The sequence below is a fragment of the Eumetopias jubatus genome, unplaced genomic scaffold, assembly GCF_037043125.1.
Source record: "Eumetopias jubatus isolate StellerSeaLion01/CBP00866 unplaced genomic scaffold, mEumJub1_p1.0 scaffold_6, whole genome shotgun sequence".
Taxonomy (NCBI): Eukaryota; Metazoa; Chordata; class Mammalia; order Carnivora; family Otariidae; genus Eumetopias; species Eumetopias jubatus.
In genome coordinates, this window is record NW_028274812.1 from 105,824,005 (window position 1) to 105,839,911 (window position 15,907).

At 37.2% G+C, this 15,907-nt stretch overlaps 2 protein-coding genes across 4 annotated transcripts in view; one reads left to right on the plus strand and one right to left on the minus strand.

The window, feature by feature from the left end:
- Window positions 1-15,907, plus strand: part of SUPT3H (SPT3 homolog, SAGA and STAGA complex component) — a 548,140-nt gene that overhangs the window by 417,615 nt on the left and 114,618 nt on the right. The gene's annotated exons all lie outside the window — the stretch shown is intronic.
- LOC114204643 (acyl-CoA-binding protein) lies at window positions 3,437-3,895 on the minus strand. The gene has a single exon (XM_028097865.2). The coding sequence runs from the start codon at window positions 3,893-3,895 to the stop codon at window positions 3,632-3,634; it is 264 nt and encodes an 87-aa protein (XP_027953666.1). The 3' UTR covers window positions 3,437-3,631.

Here is a 15,907-nt window from a genome sequence, read left to right on the forward strand (position 1 = left end):
CCCCCTGCAGAGCTCGATCCCAGGACCCTGGGATCATGACCTGAGCCAAAGGCAGACATTTAACTGAGCCACGCAGGCACCCCCATGGTTTAGCTTATTAAATAATGTCCTTGAGAGCATGGACTTATTTTACTTTCAGATCCTTTGTACCTAGTACAGTGCTTTGTACATTACAAACTTTCAGTAAATATTTGTCCAAGTAAGGTAACTAAAATAGGTGTGTTCTTGTAGACAATATATGTGAATATTATTAATATCTCCTTTGGATGATCTGAATATTTTTTTGTTTTATTTAAATAATGCAGTTTCCAGGTACATAAAGCCAGTCATTTCTTCTGACTCACATAGGATTGCAAAAAGGATATTGCAGTTAGTTATGTACCTATATGAACTTTTCGTATGAGGAGTTGTCCAGTAAATCTTTTTCAGGTACTTTTCAGTTGCTAATAGTTTTCATTGCTCAGATAACTTCCTGTTCAAATTATAATAAAAGTGGCTTTTCCAGTTTTAATTATAGAATTTCTTCCAACCCTACTGCTTCAGCGTTGACTTTTACTGTGTCCCAAATGTGTCTACAGGCTGACACCGAGCATCAGTTACAGCTTCAGTCAGCAGATTTTGTTTCAAAAGGACCAATACCATCTGTGACTATTGGTCCATTCTACCTAGTTCGTCAATTCACATTTGGTAATACATATTACATGCCTTTTCTCATATATTTGCTATTATAAGGTTTTATAATTTATCATCTTCAAATAATAACATTACTCACTTCTCTGATCTATTAAATACCTCTTTTGAAAAATCTTTTAGTTATTGACTGATGTATAGTTAGAAATTAGTTTGAATGTGCAGCTGCCTTAAGTTACTGTTGAATTTTTTGTGGCATGAAAATTTTGCCTCTCCATTCATTGTACTTCATACAGTTGGAAAGTGTTTCACTCAGTCCTTCTAACGCCAAGGAACAGTTTACCAACAAATCACCAGATTCGCAAAAGTTACTTCTGAATTTATCTGCCCCATGTACTATATTGATAAACTATGGGATTTTTGATTTAATAATTCATTAATTATTACCACCACTACTCTGGCTCTTATAGTCAGGAAAGATAATGTTTAGCCATACCCCCACAATTAATATAGCCAGGTAGTAAACTGTTTTAGCATGATATTTAATTTTTAAAATAAGTAATAAATATTAACAGTTTGGACATTTTACCTTTTTCTTTTAAAGTGTTTATTAAATCTTTTAAAAGTTCTTGAAGAAAAGACATTTCGTTTTTGTAGTTATTCTGCACCTTAAATAGAAGACAGTCATTGATAATGGGTCTATTGATCTGCTCTGAAATAATGGAAAAGCTGTAAGTACAGAAGTGACCACCTTTGGGAAAGCACACTACAGAAAAATCTAAAATCGCTGAAGTCATTCTTTGTATTTTGAAAAAGTACCTTATTATATAGAAGCTCTAGCAGAGCTTTTTTTTTAAGTTTTATATATTTTTTATTCAACATTTGTATACAAATACTTAGACTACTGGTCTAGTGAATTTATTTATTTCAGCTAACTTCTTTTTTTTATTTTAATTCAATTAGCCAACATATAATACATCGTTAGTTTCATATTAGAGTTCGGTAATTCAACAGTTGCCTTGCTCTAGCCACGCTTTTAAATAATTTAAAATTAGACTCTATTTACCAGAATTTAGTACATACACAAATATCTCCAAAAAATACTGCTGCATTCCTTTGCTGTATCTGTGGAAATTATCCCAGTGAAGGAGAGACTGAAAGGGGGGGAGAGAGAGGGAGAGAGGTGGGGAGGGAGAGAGGTGGGGAGGGAGGGAAGAGGAAAGAGAGAAAGAGATGAGGGAAAAGGGAAAAAATGAGGAAAAACTTGCAATCTTTTTTCCTAGGGAGTAGCTCTGTGTGGAGTTCCTGTTATCCATCTGGGCTTAGTGGGGAGGATATTTGAGTCTTGGAAGGCTTGTTCCTTGTGGCCATACAATGAGTTCATTACGATGAATAGAATAAAATAAAATAGCCTAATAAGGCAGGTATCACTCTCTGTTAAAACAAAAATGCTTCAAGTGAAATTTGGGGGAATTTTTCTCACTGTTTTAAGCAGTTCTTATTGATAACCCACTATATGGTTTTGAAGTAGAAAACAGTACATTATTTGTATAATTAAACATTGCTTAAACTTTTCCTGTGAATCATAGAAACTCCTGGTGAAGGTTTTTTAATTTAATTTAATTTAATTTAATTTAATTTAATTTATTGTAACCAAAGAGTGATGTTGGTTGCCTGGATATTATTTCTTTGGGATATCAGTCATCTCAAACTCATAAATTCTTGCAAAAAATTCTCTTCTTGATATTCTTTTAAATCATTCCATCCATTTGTGTTGGACTTGGGTACTTTTAAATATGATGACTATAGGCCAGCTGGTTATATTGGGGAGTTATTCAAAGAATTGTTGATTCTCTGGGGCAAGAGACAGCTAAGAGAAAATTTATAAATCATTTGTAATACATTTTAATAATATTGAATCTCATCTCCACACCTCCCCCTACTTCCACTGCCCCCCAACCCCAAGAAAAAAAACCAAACCAAAGCTACGGGGGAAAAAAATCACATTTCATTTCAGCTCGAAAATGTATTTTGTTTAAGTTGTACCAAGAATTATTCAGTATTTACTTGGTTGTGGAGAATTGACTATCTCATATATTAATAGGAACATAAATTGATACAACTTTTTGGAGAAAAGCGTGGCACTGTCAAACTCATGAAAAGAAAAAACAAACCTTTATGTCCTTTGATCCAGAAATTGCATTTCTAGGTACTATCCTAAGGAAATAATTGAACAAAGACTTTTTTAAAAACTCAGATATGTTCATTGCTATTTTTATTAGCAAAACTTTTGTCTAAGAATGGAAATATTACATTTGTAATGTTTCTTAGCGTAGCTTTTGATATAGCCCATAGAGTTTAAAAATATCTATTACTTCTATTACTTAAATATTATTTGTAAATATTTTAATATTAACATTTATTAATAATATATTATTGTATATTTATATAATTAATACTTGATTTTGAACTTTCAAATCACTTTTTGGCCTAATTCATATAGGAGAATATTTAAAATATATATGTTCCAAGTGGCTGGGTATTTTGTTTGTGACCCTCTTAGGTGTTTTAGTTGCTTTATTGCATAGTAGTCAGATGTATTTAGATATATTATTTTAACATTTAGTTAGATATATTGTTTTAGTCTTAGGAATTTACTAGAATTTACTTGGTATTTTAATATGTGATGACTTTTTATAAATGATCCATGGACAGGGTAGGGAGATTTTTATGTGTCTGTTATATCATCATTATTAATAATATTCACTTCCTTTTTTTTTTTAAGTAACAAATGTGCTTTTAATAGATCTATGGATAAAAACTACTCAGCGCAGGTCTGTAACCATGGCAGGCCCTACTCTGTTGGAGCCATGTCCTGTGCGGTCTTCAGGACCTAGGTTAACAGGCTATTTGCATTATTTCATGTCATCCACAGTATTAGAAAAGCAAGGCATTAGATCAGTTTAGATGAAATGCAGTGTTGGCAGCCAAATCCAGTCTGTTATATTCCATATTTTTTCTTCAGTTCTTCTACTTTGTTGACATAAGCTTTCATGGCGTCTTCCTTGGAAGTCCCTTTCAGATGGTTCCAGGCATCCCACTTGGCCTTGCCTTTGAGATCCAACAGCCCAGGCCTTTCTGTCTTTATGTCACCCACAGTTGCTTGTTTGTAGTGGCTGTAGATGAACAACATCTCATCATCTGCTGGCTTGGTCTTGAGGTGCTTAACATCCTCAGCAGCTTTGTCAAACTCAGCCTGAGACATGCTGGCGGGCTTGCGAAGATCCAGAGAACCTATTCACTTCCTTTTTATCATTAGTTTGCAAACTCTTTTTGATCACAGAACCCTGGTCCGCAAAAATTTGAGATTTAGTTAGATATATTAATAGATTATTTTAGCTCTAGGAATTTATTCATACTTGGAGCTCACACTTACACATGCCCTTAGCAAAACCCCAATCCTGGTTAAATCCAATTCTTTGCTTATTTTATACCTACGTTATGCCTAAGTCCCAGCAGCAGAACATGAGTAGAGGGAAACCCAATCAATCTAACTAGTCTCCCTTCCAGTTTATAACTAAGAGCCTCAAATTGGCCTTAGTGCTGCCCAGCAATTTTAGAACATCCTATTCTCCCACTGCCCTTAATAACTGTTTAAACTTCTCTCTCATTGGACCTCTAGGGCTTGACTTGTCCTTGCTCAGCTGGTACCTTGCTTCCTGTTTCACTGAGAAAAGAGAATCAATGAGAGGAGTACTTCCAAAGTTCCTACCACAACACTGGTACACTTTATTAATTCTTATCTGCACAGAAAAGTGCTGTAATCTCCCTGCCTTCACACAAAAACACTTGCAGTCACTCTCTCTGCTCTCCTTTAGAGTAGGACTTCTCAAAAGAGTTTGCATTTGTTCTCCTTCCATTCTCTTTAGAACCCTCATGAATCCCATTTTCATCCCCACCATCCTATAGAAATTCTCTTGTTAAGGTCACAATAACCTCCACTGTTGCAGGGTACATTGGTCAGTTGTCCATCTTTCTCCAGATGTCCACTTTCAGTGGCTCTCAACTGGACAGACACATTGCCACTTGCAGACTTTGTCACGTACTCTTCTCCCACCCTCTTATTTCCCTCAGAACTCTGCTCAAACAGCACATCACCACAGAGACCTGCCCCAAAGCCCTCTAATGTGATGGTATTTGGAAATGGGGCCTTTGGGAAATAATTAGGTTTGTGAGGTCAGAGGCAAGACCCTTATGATGGGATTAGTGCACTTACCAGAAGAAGAATGGACACCAGAACTCTGTCTATCATGTGAGGACACAGGAGACAGTGGGCTGTCTGCAAGCCCGGAAGAGAGTCCTTACCAGAATGTGACCATGCTAGCATCTTGATCTAGGACTTAAAGCCTCCAGAACTGTGAGAAGTAAATTTCTGTTGTTTAAGCCACCATACATTTGTTAACACAGCCTGAGCAATTAAGACAAAAATAATGCTTCTCCTACCCAATCATTCTCTGTCCACTTTCCCCACTATATTTGGTTCATAGCACTTATCATCTTCAGTCTTTTATATGTTTGTTTATTGTCTTCCCCCACTAGAATATAAGCTCCAGAAGGTTAAGAGCTTTGTCTGATTTGTTCACTATAATATCTCCAGTGCCCACAATAGCATATAATGATAGTAGGTGCTCAATAAATGTATAAACAAAGAAATTAATAATAATGAAAATGTTTCCAAATATCTGTAAATCAGAGATATTCCATCATTTGGAACATCCAAATGAAAGCATTTATAGTATAACTACTCTTCCCTTTAAAGGGATATATAAGTTATGTTTATTTACTCTAAGTATCTATTGGTAGCATCCAATGGTCATCGGAAAAGTTCAGCAAATTTGTAACACTTGTATTCTTTTTTTTATTATTATTATTATGTTATGTTAATCACCATACATTACATCATTAGTTTTTGATGTAGTGTTCCATGATTCATTGTTTGCGTATAACACCCAGTGCTCCATGCAGTACGTGCCGTTTTTAATACCCATCACTAGGCTAACCCATTCCCCCTACCCTTCTCCCCTCTAGAACCCTCGGTTTGTTTCTCAGAGTCTGTATCCTTTCATGGTTCATCTCCCCCTCCGATTCCCCCCCCTTCATTCTTCCCTTCCTGCTATCTTCTTCTTTTTTTTTTTTAAACATATAATGTATTAATTGTTTCAGAGGTACAGGTCTGTGATTCAACAGTCTTACACAATTCACAGTGCTCACCATAGCACATACCCTTCCCAGTGTCTGTCACCCAGCCACCCCATCCCTCCCACCCCCCACCACAGCAGCAACCCTGTTTGTTTCCTGAGATTAAGAATTCCTCATATCAGTGAGGTCATATGATACATGTCTTTCTCTGATTGACTTATTACACTCAGCATAATACCCTCCAGTTCTATCCACATTGTTGCAAATGGCAAGATTTCATTCCTTTTGATGACTGCATAATATTCCGTGTGTGTGTGTGTGTGTGTGTGTGTGTGTGTGTGTGTGTGTGTGTGTGTGTATACCACATCTTCTTTATCCATTCATCTGTCGATGGACATCTTGGCTCTTTCCATAGTTTGGCTATTGTGGACATTGCTGCTATAAACATCGGGGTGCACGTACCCCTTCAGATCCCTACATTTGTATCTTTGGGGTAAATACTCAGTAGTGCAATTGCTGGGTCATACGGTAGCTCTATTTTCAATTTTTTGAGGAACCTCCATACTGTTTTCCAGAGTGGCTGCACCAGCTTGCATTCCCACCAACAGTGTAGGAGGGTTCCCCTGTCTCCGCATCCCCGCCAACATCTGTCGTTTCCTGACTTGTTAATTTTAGCCATTCTGACTGGTGTGAGGTGGTATCTCATGGAGGTTTCGATTTGGATTTCCCTGATGCCAAGCGATGTTGAGCACTTTTTCATGTGTCTGTTAGCCATTGGATGCCTTCTTTGGAAAAATGTCTATTCATGTCCTCTGCCCATTTCTTGATTGGATTATTTGTTCTTTGGGTGTTGAGTTTAAGAAGTTCTTCATAGATTTTGGATACTAGCCCTTTATCTGAAATGTCATTTGCAAATATCTTCTCCCATTCTGTCAGTTGTCTTTTGGTTTTGTGGACTGTTTCTTTTGCTGTGCAAAAGCTTTTTATCTTGATGAGGTCCCAATAGTTCATTTTTGCCCTTGCTTCCCTTGCCTTTGGCGATGTTTCTAGGAAGAAGTTGCTACGGCTGGGGTCGAAGAGGTTGCTGCCTGTGTTCTCCTTTAGGATTTTGATGGACTCCTGTCTCACATTTAGGTCTTCCAACCATTTTCAGTCTATTTTTGTGTGTGGTGTAAGGAAATGATCCAGTTTCATTCTTCTGCATGTGGCTATCCAATTTTCCCAACCATTTGTTGAGGAGACTTTTTTCCATTGGACATTCTTTCCTGCTTTGTCGAAGATGAGTTGACCATAGAGTTGAGGGTCCATTTCTGGGCTCTCGATTCTGTTCCATTGATCTATGTGTCTGTTTTTGTGCCAGTACCATACTGTCTTGATGATGACAGCTTTGTAATAGAGCTTAAAGTCCAGAATAGTGATGCCACCAGCTTTGCTTTTCTTTTTCAACATCCCTCTGGTTATTCGGGGTCTTTTCTGGTTCCATACAAATTTTAGGATTATTTGTTCCATTTCTTTGAAAAAAGTGGATGGTATTTGGATAGGGATTGCATTGAATGTGTAGATTGCTCTAGGTAGCACTGACATCTTCACAAAATTTGTTCTTCCAATCCATGAGCATGGAAGGTTTTTCCATTTCTTTGTGTCTTCCTCAATTTCTTTCATGAGTATTTTATGGTTTTCTGAGTACAGATTCTTTGCCTCTTTGGTTAGATTTATTCCTAGATATCTTATGGTTTTGGGTACAATTGTAAATGGGATCAACTCCTTAATTTCTCTTTTTCTGTCTCATTGTTGGTGTATAGGAATGCCACTGATTTCTGTGCATTGATTTTATATCCTACCACTTTACTGAATTCCAGTATGAGTTCTAGCAGTTTTGGGGTGGAGTCTTTTGGGTTTTCCACATAAAGTATCATATCATCTGAAAAGAGTGAGAGTTTGACTTCTTCTTTGCCGATTTGGATGCCTTTGATTTCTTTTTGTTGTCTGATTGCTGTGGCTAGGACTTCTAATACTGTGTTGAATAGCAGTGGTGATAGTGGACATCCCTGCCGTGTTCCTGACCTTAGGGGGAAAGCTCTCAGTTTTTCCCCATTGAGAATGATAGTCGCTATGGGTTTTTCATAGATGGCTTTTATGATATTGAGGTATGTACCCTCTATCCCTATACTCTGAAGAGTTTTGATCAAGAAAGGATGCTGTACTTTGTCAAATGCTTTTTCTGCATCTATTGAGAGGATCATATGGTTCTTGTTCTTTCTTTTATTAATGTATTGTATCACATTGATTGATTTGTGGTTGTTGAACCAGCCTTGCAGCCCAGGGATAAATCCCACTTGGTCGTGGTGAATAATCCTTTTAATGTACTATTGGATCCTATTGGCTAGTATTTTGGTGAGAATTTTTGCATCCGTGTTCATCAAGGATATTGGTCTGTAATTCTCCTTTTTGATGGGGTCTTTGTCTGGTTTGGGGATCAAGGTAATGGTGGCCTCATAAAATGAGTTTGGAAGTTTTCCTTCCATTTCTATTTTTTGGAATAGAATTTTTGGTATTTGGTATTTGGTATTAGGTATTTTGGTGAGAATTTTTGCATCCGTGTTCATCAGGGATATTGGTCTTGTATTCTAAACAGAAAAAAACATTCATTTGTCTTCAAGTTCTTTTTTTTATTTTATTATGTTATGTTAATCACCATACATTACATCATTAGTTTTTTGATGTAGTGTTCCATGATTCATTGTTTGCGTATAACACCCAATACTCCATTCAATACATGCCCTCTTTAATACCCATCACCAGGCTAACCCATCCCTTCACCCCCTCCCTTCTAAAACCCTCAATTTGTTTCTCTGAGTCCATAGTCTCTCACGGTTCATCTCCCCCTCCGATTTCCCCACCTTCAATTTTTCCCTTCCTACTATCATCTTCTTTTCTTTTTAACATATAATGTATTATTTGTTTCAGAGGTACAGGTCTGTGATTCAACAGTCTTACACAATTCACAGCACTCACCATAGCATATACCCTCCCCAATGTCCATCACCCTGCCGCCCCATACCTCCCACCCCCCACCACTCCAAATATCGCCAAAGGCAAGGGAAGCAAGGGCGAAAATGAACTACTGGGGCTTCATCAAGATAAAAAGCTTTTGCACAGCAAAAGAAACAGTCAACAAGACCAAAAGACAACTGACAGAATGGGAGAATATATTTGCAAATGACATATCAGATAAAGGGCTAGTATCCAAAATCTATAAAGAACTTGTTTTGAAGTTCTATAACACTTTTATTTACTTTGTTCGGAATTAACCTGTGAGACTTTGGGTGATATAAAAGATTTTTATATCCATTCTGCATCTCAATTCAAAATGTTGCAGAGATCCTACTGTTGGTGGTCATATTTTTTTTTAATTAACACAATGAAGACATCCACCTATGCCAAGTAAGGTGAAACAAATTGCACTATCCTCACACTGAACAGACTCATGAGTGTGCCACAGTTAGCCCGTCCAGGTGCAAGCACTACCTACCCTCTTTCAGGATGTTTTAACCACCACATGCAATTCTTGGGCCTATGGACTGACTGAGGGTAGCAATAGCAGTCCATGTAAAATGTGTTCAATTTTTTAAAATTACAAATAAATATAAATAGGTGTTTCACTGTTTGTTTCACATCCCAATTGGTCATTTTGGGCACCCCACATTTTTTCCCTACTTAATCAAATAGAAACCAAGAGGTATATTAAAAGTAAGTCTTTCAGTGCTGTGATAAATATGTCTTTTAACTTCCAGCTATTTTTGCTGTATACAATCCAGTTCTCCCATATTAGGACGGAGAAGTGCAAGCATTTTTCTTCACTGTCGATGGACCCTTCATCAGGAGAAACTGGCCCTCTTGTTTAGATTAATACCTATGGTTGTTATAGCTTTGCTGATCTTTACTTTCAATCTTTCTGAGCCAGTTGGTTTGGATGTAACTGTTACTAACAGCATATATAGTGGAATTTTGACTTTTGCCCCAAATCTTAAGATTTTTTTCTTTAATTTCTATCAATTAATGAGATTACTTAATTTTATTGACATAGCAGAGATGTTTTTATCTTATTTTATTATTCTTTTATGCTTCTCTGCCCATTTTCTTTAATTGTCTTTTATTTGTAATTTCAGAGTCTCCCTGCATTTAAGTCTTTTGGTGGTAATTTTTAAATTCTGAGGAAACTTAAACCTATATGTTGCAATTTATCAACATGAAAATAATAAACCTCTATGTTGCAATTCATCAACCTTAAAATAAATTACTATTTTTTTCATTTGATAAATATGCTTTGATTACCCACTTGGTGCCTACTACTGTACTTGATCCTTGGGATATAGAGTAGTATTCATAATATGGCTATTTCCTTGACAGAATGTTTACTATAGCAGAGAAATAAACGTAATAGTAATGACAGCAGACTTACTACTTGCCAGACACTGTTCTAAACCCTAACGTATGTATTAGCTCATATCACAGTCTACCCATGTGGTAGATTCTATTATTATCCCCACTCTGCAGACAAGAACCCTGAAGTACAGAGATTACACCTTGCCTAGGATCATAGTTAAAAAATGTAAGTGCTAGTGAGGAAAATGGGTGCGTGGACTGTCTGGAAAAGGAAAGTAGAAGAAAAGTAGTAATTTTTATCTGGAAGAAATTCCTTGAGTTTGATTGTGTGTAGTTGCAAGCCTCCCTAATTTCAAGGCTGATTAAAGATATTTTGCTTTATTTTTGCTTTTCTTTGGCCATTTCAGGTAATTTCTGAGCAGAATGACACATTTGAAAAGATAATGGATTTATCATATTTGTTTTTCAAATGTGAATCATTGTTATCTTAAATCCACAAATTTTCAAAATAGTTGATAAGAGATTACTGTATCTTCTTTCAAAATTTTTGAAAACATATGAAGGGCCAAGGACACTTGGTTATTTATATATTGATGTGAATCACATTGCTCATCTCAATCATTAGCTGAAAGGGACTTTCTCTAAACAGTTTTGGTCAGTAAGGAGGAAGGAGGTTTTGAACCTTAGGGAAATTTAAAGAGTAAAGAACATTAAGCGATATGTTACATTGTGTGCTTGTGGGAAAGAAAATTCAAGAGGGCGATGTTAGGAAGTTGAGATTTCAGAAATGTGAGAAGGTATCAAACACCAACTTCATGTCTTCAGAATTTTGCATAGTATTGGTCCATATGGAAAGGGGACAAAATTCTCTTAATTATGTCCCTTCAGATCCCTACATAAACTGAGTATAATCCAGCTTCATATGGATTAAAGAGTTTTTTTTTTTAGATTACATGGGAAATAACCATTTAAGACAGTATTTCTATGAGAAGATATATTATTAAAGCAAACTTTTTTAAAGGGACTTTTTAAATTTTTTTTAAATTTTATTTTATTATGTTAGTCACCATCATTAGTTTTTGATGTAGTGATCCACGATTCACTGTTTTCGTATATCACCCAGCGCTCCATGCAGAACGTGCCCTCCTTAATACCCATCACTGAGCTAACCCATCCCCCCACCCCCCTCCCCTCTAAAACCCTCAGTTTGTTTCTCAGAGTCCATAATTAACATATAGCATATTAGTTTCAGAGGTAGAATTTAGTGATTCATCAGTTGCATATAATACCCAGTGCTCATTCCATCAAGTGCCCTCCTTAGTGCCCATCACCCAGTTACCCATTTCCCCATCTACCTCCCATCCAGCAACCCTCAGTTTGTTTCCTAATAGTTAAGAGTCTCTTGGTTTCTCTCCTTCTCTGTTTTCATCTAAATTTATTTTTCTAAAGGGACTTCTTTTTTTTTAAAGTTTTAAGTTATATTTATGAGTTGGAGGATTCTGTAATTTAGTTTTAAATGTGAACCTTTACATGTTCACTAATTTTCAATGATGCAGAACTGCTTGTCATCTCTAGAAATTCTCTTATCAAGCTTGTTTTCTCTGGAAACAGAAAACTACTGGTTTTAGAAATCAGTATTGAATAGAAATTTGGTACCTCCACCTGCTTTCTTGTAACGTTATTTAGGAAGATATTTCTGCCCGAGTAAAGGACTTGATTGTGTTAAGGCCTTTATGTAATGTATGTCCAAGCTACTGGCAATGTCCTAATGGTGAATTAATGGGATGTAGATATAATACAGTGTGCTATTGAGTAAAAGAAGTGTTGGTTACAAATAGGAAAGAGGTCAGTTTTTTCAGGATGATGAAGCAAAGTTGTCATAGGGGTTATACTTCAGCTCTTCTTTCTGTGACTGTACGGACAGTACAAAGATCATGAATTCATGGGGCGCCTGGGGGGCTCAGTCAGTTAAGCGTCTGCCTTTGGCTCAGGTCATGATCCCAGGGTCCTGGGATCCAGCCCTGCGTCAGGCTCCCTGCTCAGCGGCGAACCTGCTTCTCCCTCTCCCCCCTGCTCCTGCTTGCTCGCTCTCTCTCTCTCTCTCAAGTAAATAAAATATTTTTTAAAAAAAGATCATGGATTCATGTAGAGACTAGGGAGGACAAATTTATAAAACACTGACTTGTAATTTGTTTGATATGTTGTTTAGAAAATTAGTGAATTCTACAAATAGACAAATTTCTCATGTTGTAAAGATGTGTCTCTTCTAAGCAGCCCAAGGGTAGACATACAGTTGGGTCTCAGGAACTACAACTCAGTCACCAATGAAGTCACTTTTTTCTTCTCTCTCACTCTATGTGGTAGGTGATATACTGCCAGCAGATGCTCCCAAATTAGCTTCATCACCTAGAGAGAGACAGACCCAGTTCTCTGGGTTACCAGTTTCAGGCATCAAGGAGGTGGCCTCTGATTGACCCAGCTTCTGTTGGGTGTCCAGGCCTGGACCTGGCAATGTGGCTGGAAGGCAGGGCCATGCGGCCCCACTCTCATGAGGAGGCTTGTAGGGTTAGCCTTGCAGCAATGGGGGCAGTGAGAGTAGGCAGACAGTGCCTGAGCTGCTTCCTGCACCAGACCATTCATCCATTCATTCCCTCATGTAGAGCATGCCCACAAACACGCTGGAGTTGATCTTGAGCCCTTCAGTATTTTACTTCAAAACTTATTTTCATAATCTAAATCTAGTTTCTTTTTAAAAGCTACAGGGGATATTATACAGTTATCTAAGACTTAAAGGAAAATGGCTCATGAAAGAGTAAATGTAGAAATCCCACTGAAGTTCACAGAATGACAAAGAGAGAAAGTAAAATGTGCTTCAGTCAAGCTTTTTCTCTCAAAAATATCCTCACTAAAACTGTAAAACATTTCAACAAAAACATGTCTTCGAATATGTTATTTTAAATACTGCGTTACTTAAGCAAATATTTAAATGCTATATTAGTTTCTCTGCATACTTGACTTGAATTTAATTCTACCTGTCTGCCAAATAGGTTGAAACTCCAAATCCATTTTCATTTGCCAGGTCAAATGTTTATTTTGTTTTCCCACATAATATGCTCTTTAAAGTGTCACAAGCATACCAAATCTGATTTCTTTTTCATAGGGACATGGTAGGGGTTTTTTTCCTCTCTTCAGTTAATGGCAAAGGATGTGCTTCTCTTGAGGAATATGCAAATTTATGTTCCCATTCCTGCCTACTGAAGGTACCCCCTACCTTTGTTATTGGAAAATAGACATTAACTTTCTTAAAGGAATTTTAATATGTGTCTCCTAAATTTACCTACATTTTTGAAGCCTCACTATTATTTCCTTATAATCAGAATACCAAAGACTTTTCTTGTACTGGAGAATGTTTTGTTTTACTTAATAAGTAGATCTGTGTGTGTAGGCCAGTACAATCGTCTACAGTAGACCAGTACAATGAAAACGTATTGGGCTATGATGATTTACAAATAACTAACCTTATTCGATTATAAGGTTTCTCTTTTCTTCCGTGCATCTGTGTTTATCTGACTCAGACAATCATTTGAAAATGTGCTCTTAATTTCAAAGAACATTTACATGCCTTTGAATATTAGTCTCTTAGATACTCTTCTCTAAAAAAAAAAAAAACTGTTTGCTAATAGCTTTCAGCATATTCCTTATTCTTAAAAGAGATATTCAGCTTCCACATGAGCTGCATAGTTGTTTGTACTTTTTGCAGAGTTCATTAGTGGGTCTTACTCGGTTTCTTCTATCAGACCTAATTCCCTCCCGAAAGGAGCATGTTGAGGGGGAGGTGTTGGAAGCCACAGTGATGGTGATTTTCTTGTCCTTTAACTTCCGAGGAAAAAAAAAGTACCTGGAATTCTTTGTTCTCTCTCCCTCTGTTATGAAAGTGCAGATTCTTATGAATGCTACAGTATCTCTTCTGTTCAGTATCCCAGGGCCTCCTAATTTTCTAAATCCAGTGCCCTTCTTTGTGAGCAGTGGGAGTCAATGGGAGTCATGAGGAAAGCTCATGCAGCGGATGACATGGCCGCATCATTGCTGTGGTTAAAATGGTTCACACACGTTTTTACGGTTTTGAAATATCTGGCTGTTTCCCAGAGGTTAGGAACCTGTTGGCTTCTCCCAGTGATATTTCTTCTAGATCAGAATCATTACAAACAAACTGAGACTGTTTTCCATCATTGACTTGGAACAGGTTGTCTCATCTCCTAAATCTTAGGACCCATGACTCTGAAGTATTTCTAAACATTTTAAGACCTCCCTAAGATACAGAATACACACAGAACATCAGAGCTGGATTCAAGAAGAGAGGAGTCAGCCACAGAGGAAGCAACCCAGCCTAATGGTTCCCTTCCTGTGTTAGAGGCAAAACCAAGACCTCAAGTGCAGGTCTTCCGAGTCCCAGGTCAGCATGCTCTTCGCTGGGCGCTCCAGCCTTCGTCTGATGATATAGAATGGCCCTCGGAATTATGTAAGAATATTTCACAGCTTTAGATTAGGATTAAAACTCCACTGTTACTGTTTAGCGATGTTTGAATATAGAGAGATTGAGGTGAAATTGTATTAATCCTATAATGTACCCTATCCATTCCTTTTCAGATATATCTTGAATGGCATCTCATTTGCTTTTTGCTTGTCTTTCTCACTAAAATAAAACAGTGCATCAATGTAGAACCTCTTGAAAAGCTTGCAATATTTGCACTTTTTGCAATTTTAGGTGTTTCATTAAAATATGAAAAAGTATTTTTCAGATATTGTGGCCTTCCTCTTTATTAAAATTCACCCTGCACTGATTTATATCCAGTGCTAAAGATATTCTGTTGCTTTCAAGTTCCTTGTTCTTGGGATTACTTCAGCCCTCCCCACTCCAGTCTGCTTCAATCATCTTTTCTTTCTTTGATGAAGTTTGAGATTGGTAGCTTTTCATTGGCTAGATCTAGGATTCCAGTAAAAGGTAAGAAGAGAACAGGTCAAGAGTAACATCCCCAAGCTGCCAGCCAGCATTGATGCAAAGTGCATAGACTAAAAATGGCAAGGCATTTAGCCCCCATTGGAGTGACTTATTTGTCAAGCCCCTATTCATATGACTCACCTTCACTGAGTAGTTGTGCTCACCCTGATGATGTGTGAAGAGATTAAATACAACTAAATCAATTTCTTCCTAGACTAGAGCATCTCAATCATTTTGGAATTGGCTTAATGTTATTGGTTATTTGTTTGACTTAGTGTTGTCCTCTCCTTATCTTCTGAGAACGCTCCATGACGTTAAAAAATATATATATAATGTACTTTTTTAAAATGTTGGTGACTGATGTGATGGGAGAGAATCCTTACTCTTAAGCCTCTGCACTTATGACTGGTAAAAATCAGGTCTGGAAATCAGTATGCTAGATCACATAAATGTAATGACTCCTACCTCAACCCTATGCCAACATGATAGAGGCAGCTACTTACCGCCCAGTAGCTGTTCTCTTCTTCCTTTGTGACAAAACTGATTTGTAGCTGGTGATATTGCCATCCAGACACAATGCCAGCTTCCTTTTCTTGCCTCGCAGCTAGGTTTGATCATACTCAGATACGGCCAGTAACGTGTAAGCATGAATATTTTATCTCACTACCCTGTTAGTTTTCATGAAACAGAAGT

Excerpts from the sequence above, each read along its gene's own strand:
- LOC114204643 (XM_028097865.2), bottom strand. The coding sequence starts at position 3,895 with ATGTCTCAGGCTGAGTTTGACAAAGCTGCTGAGGATGTTAAGCACCTC.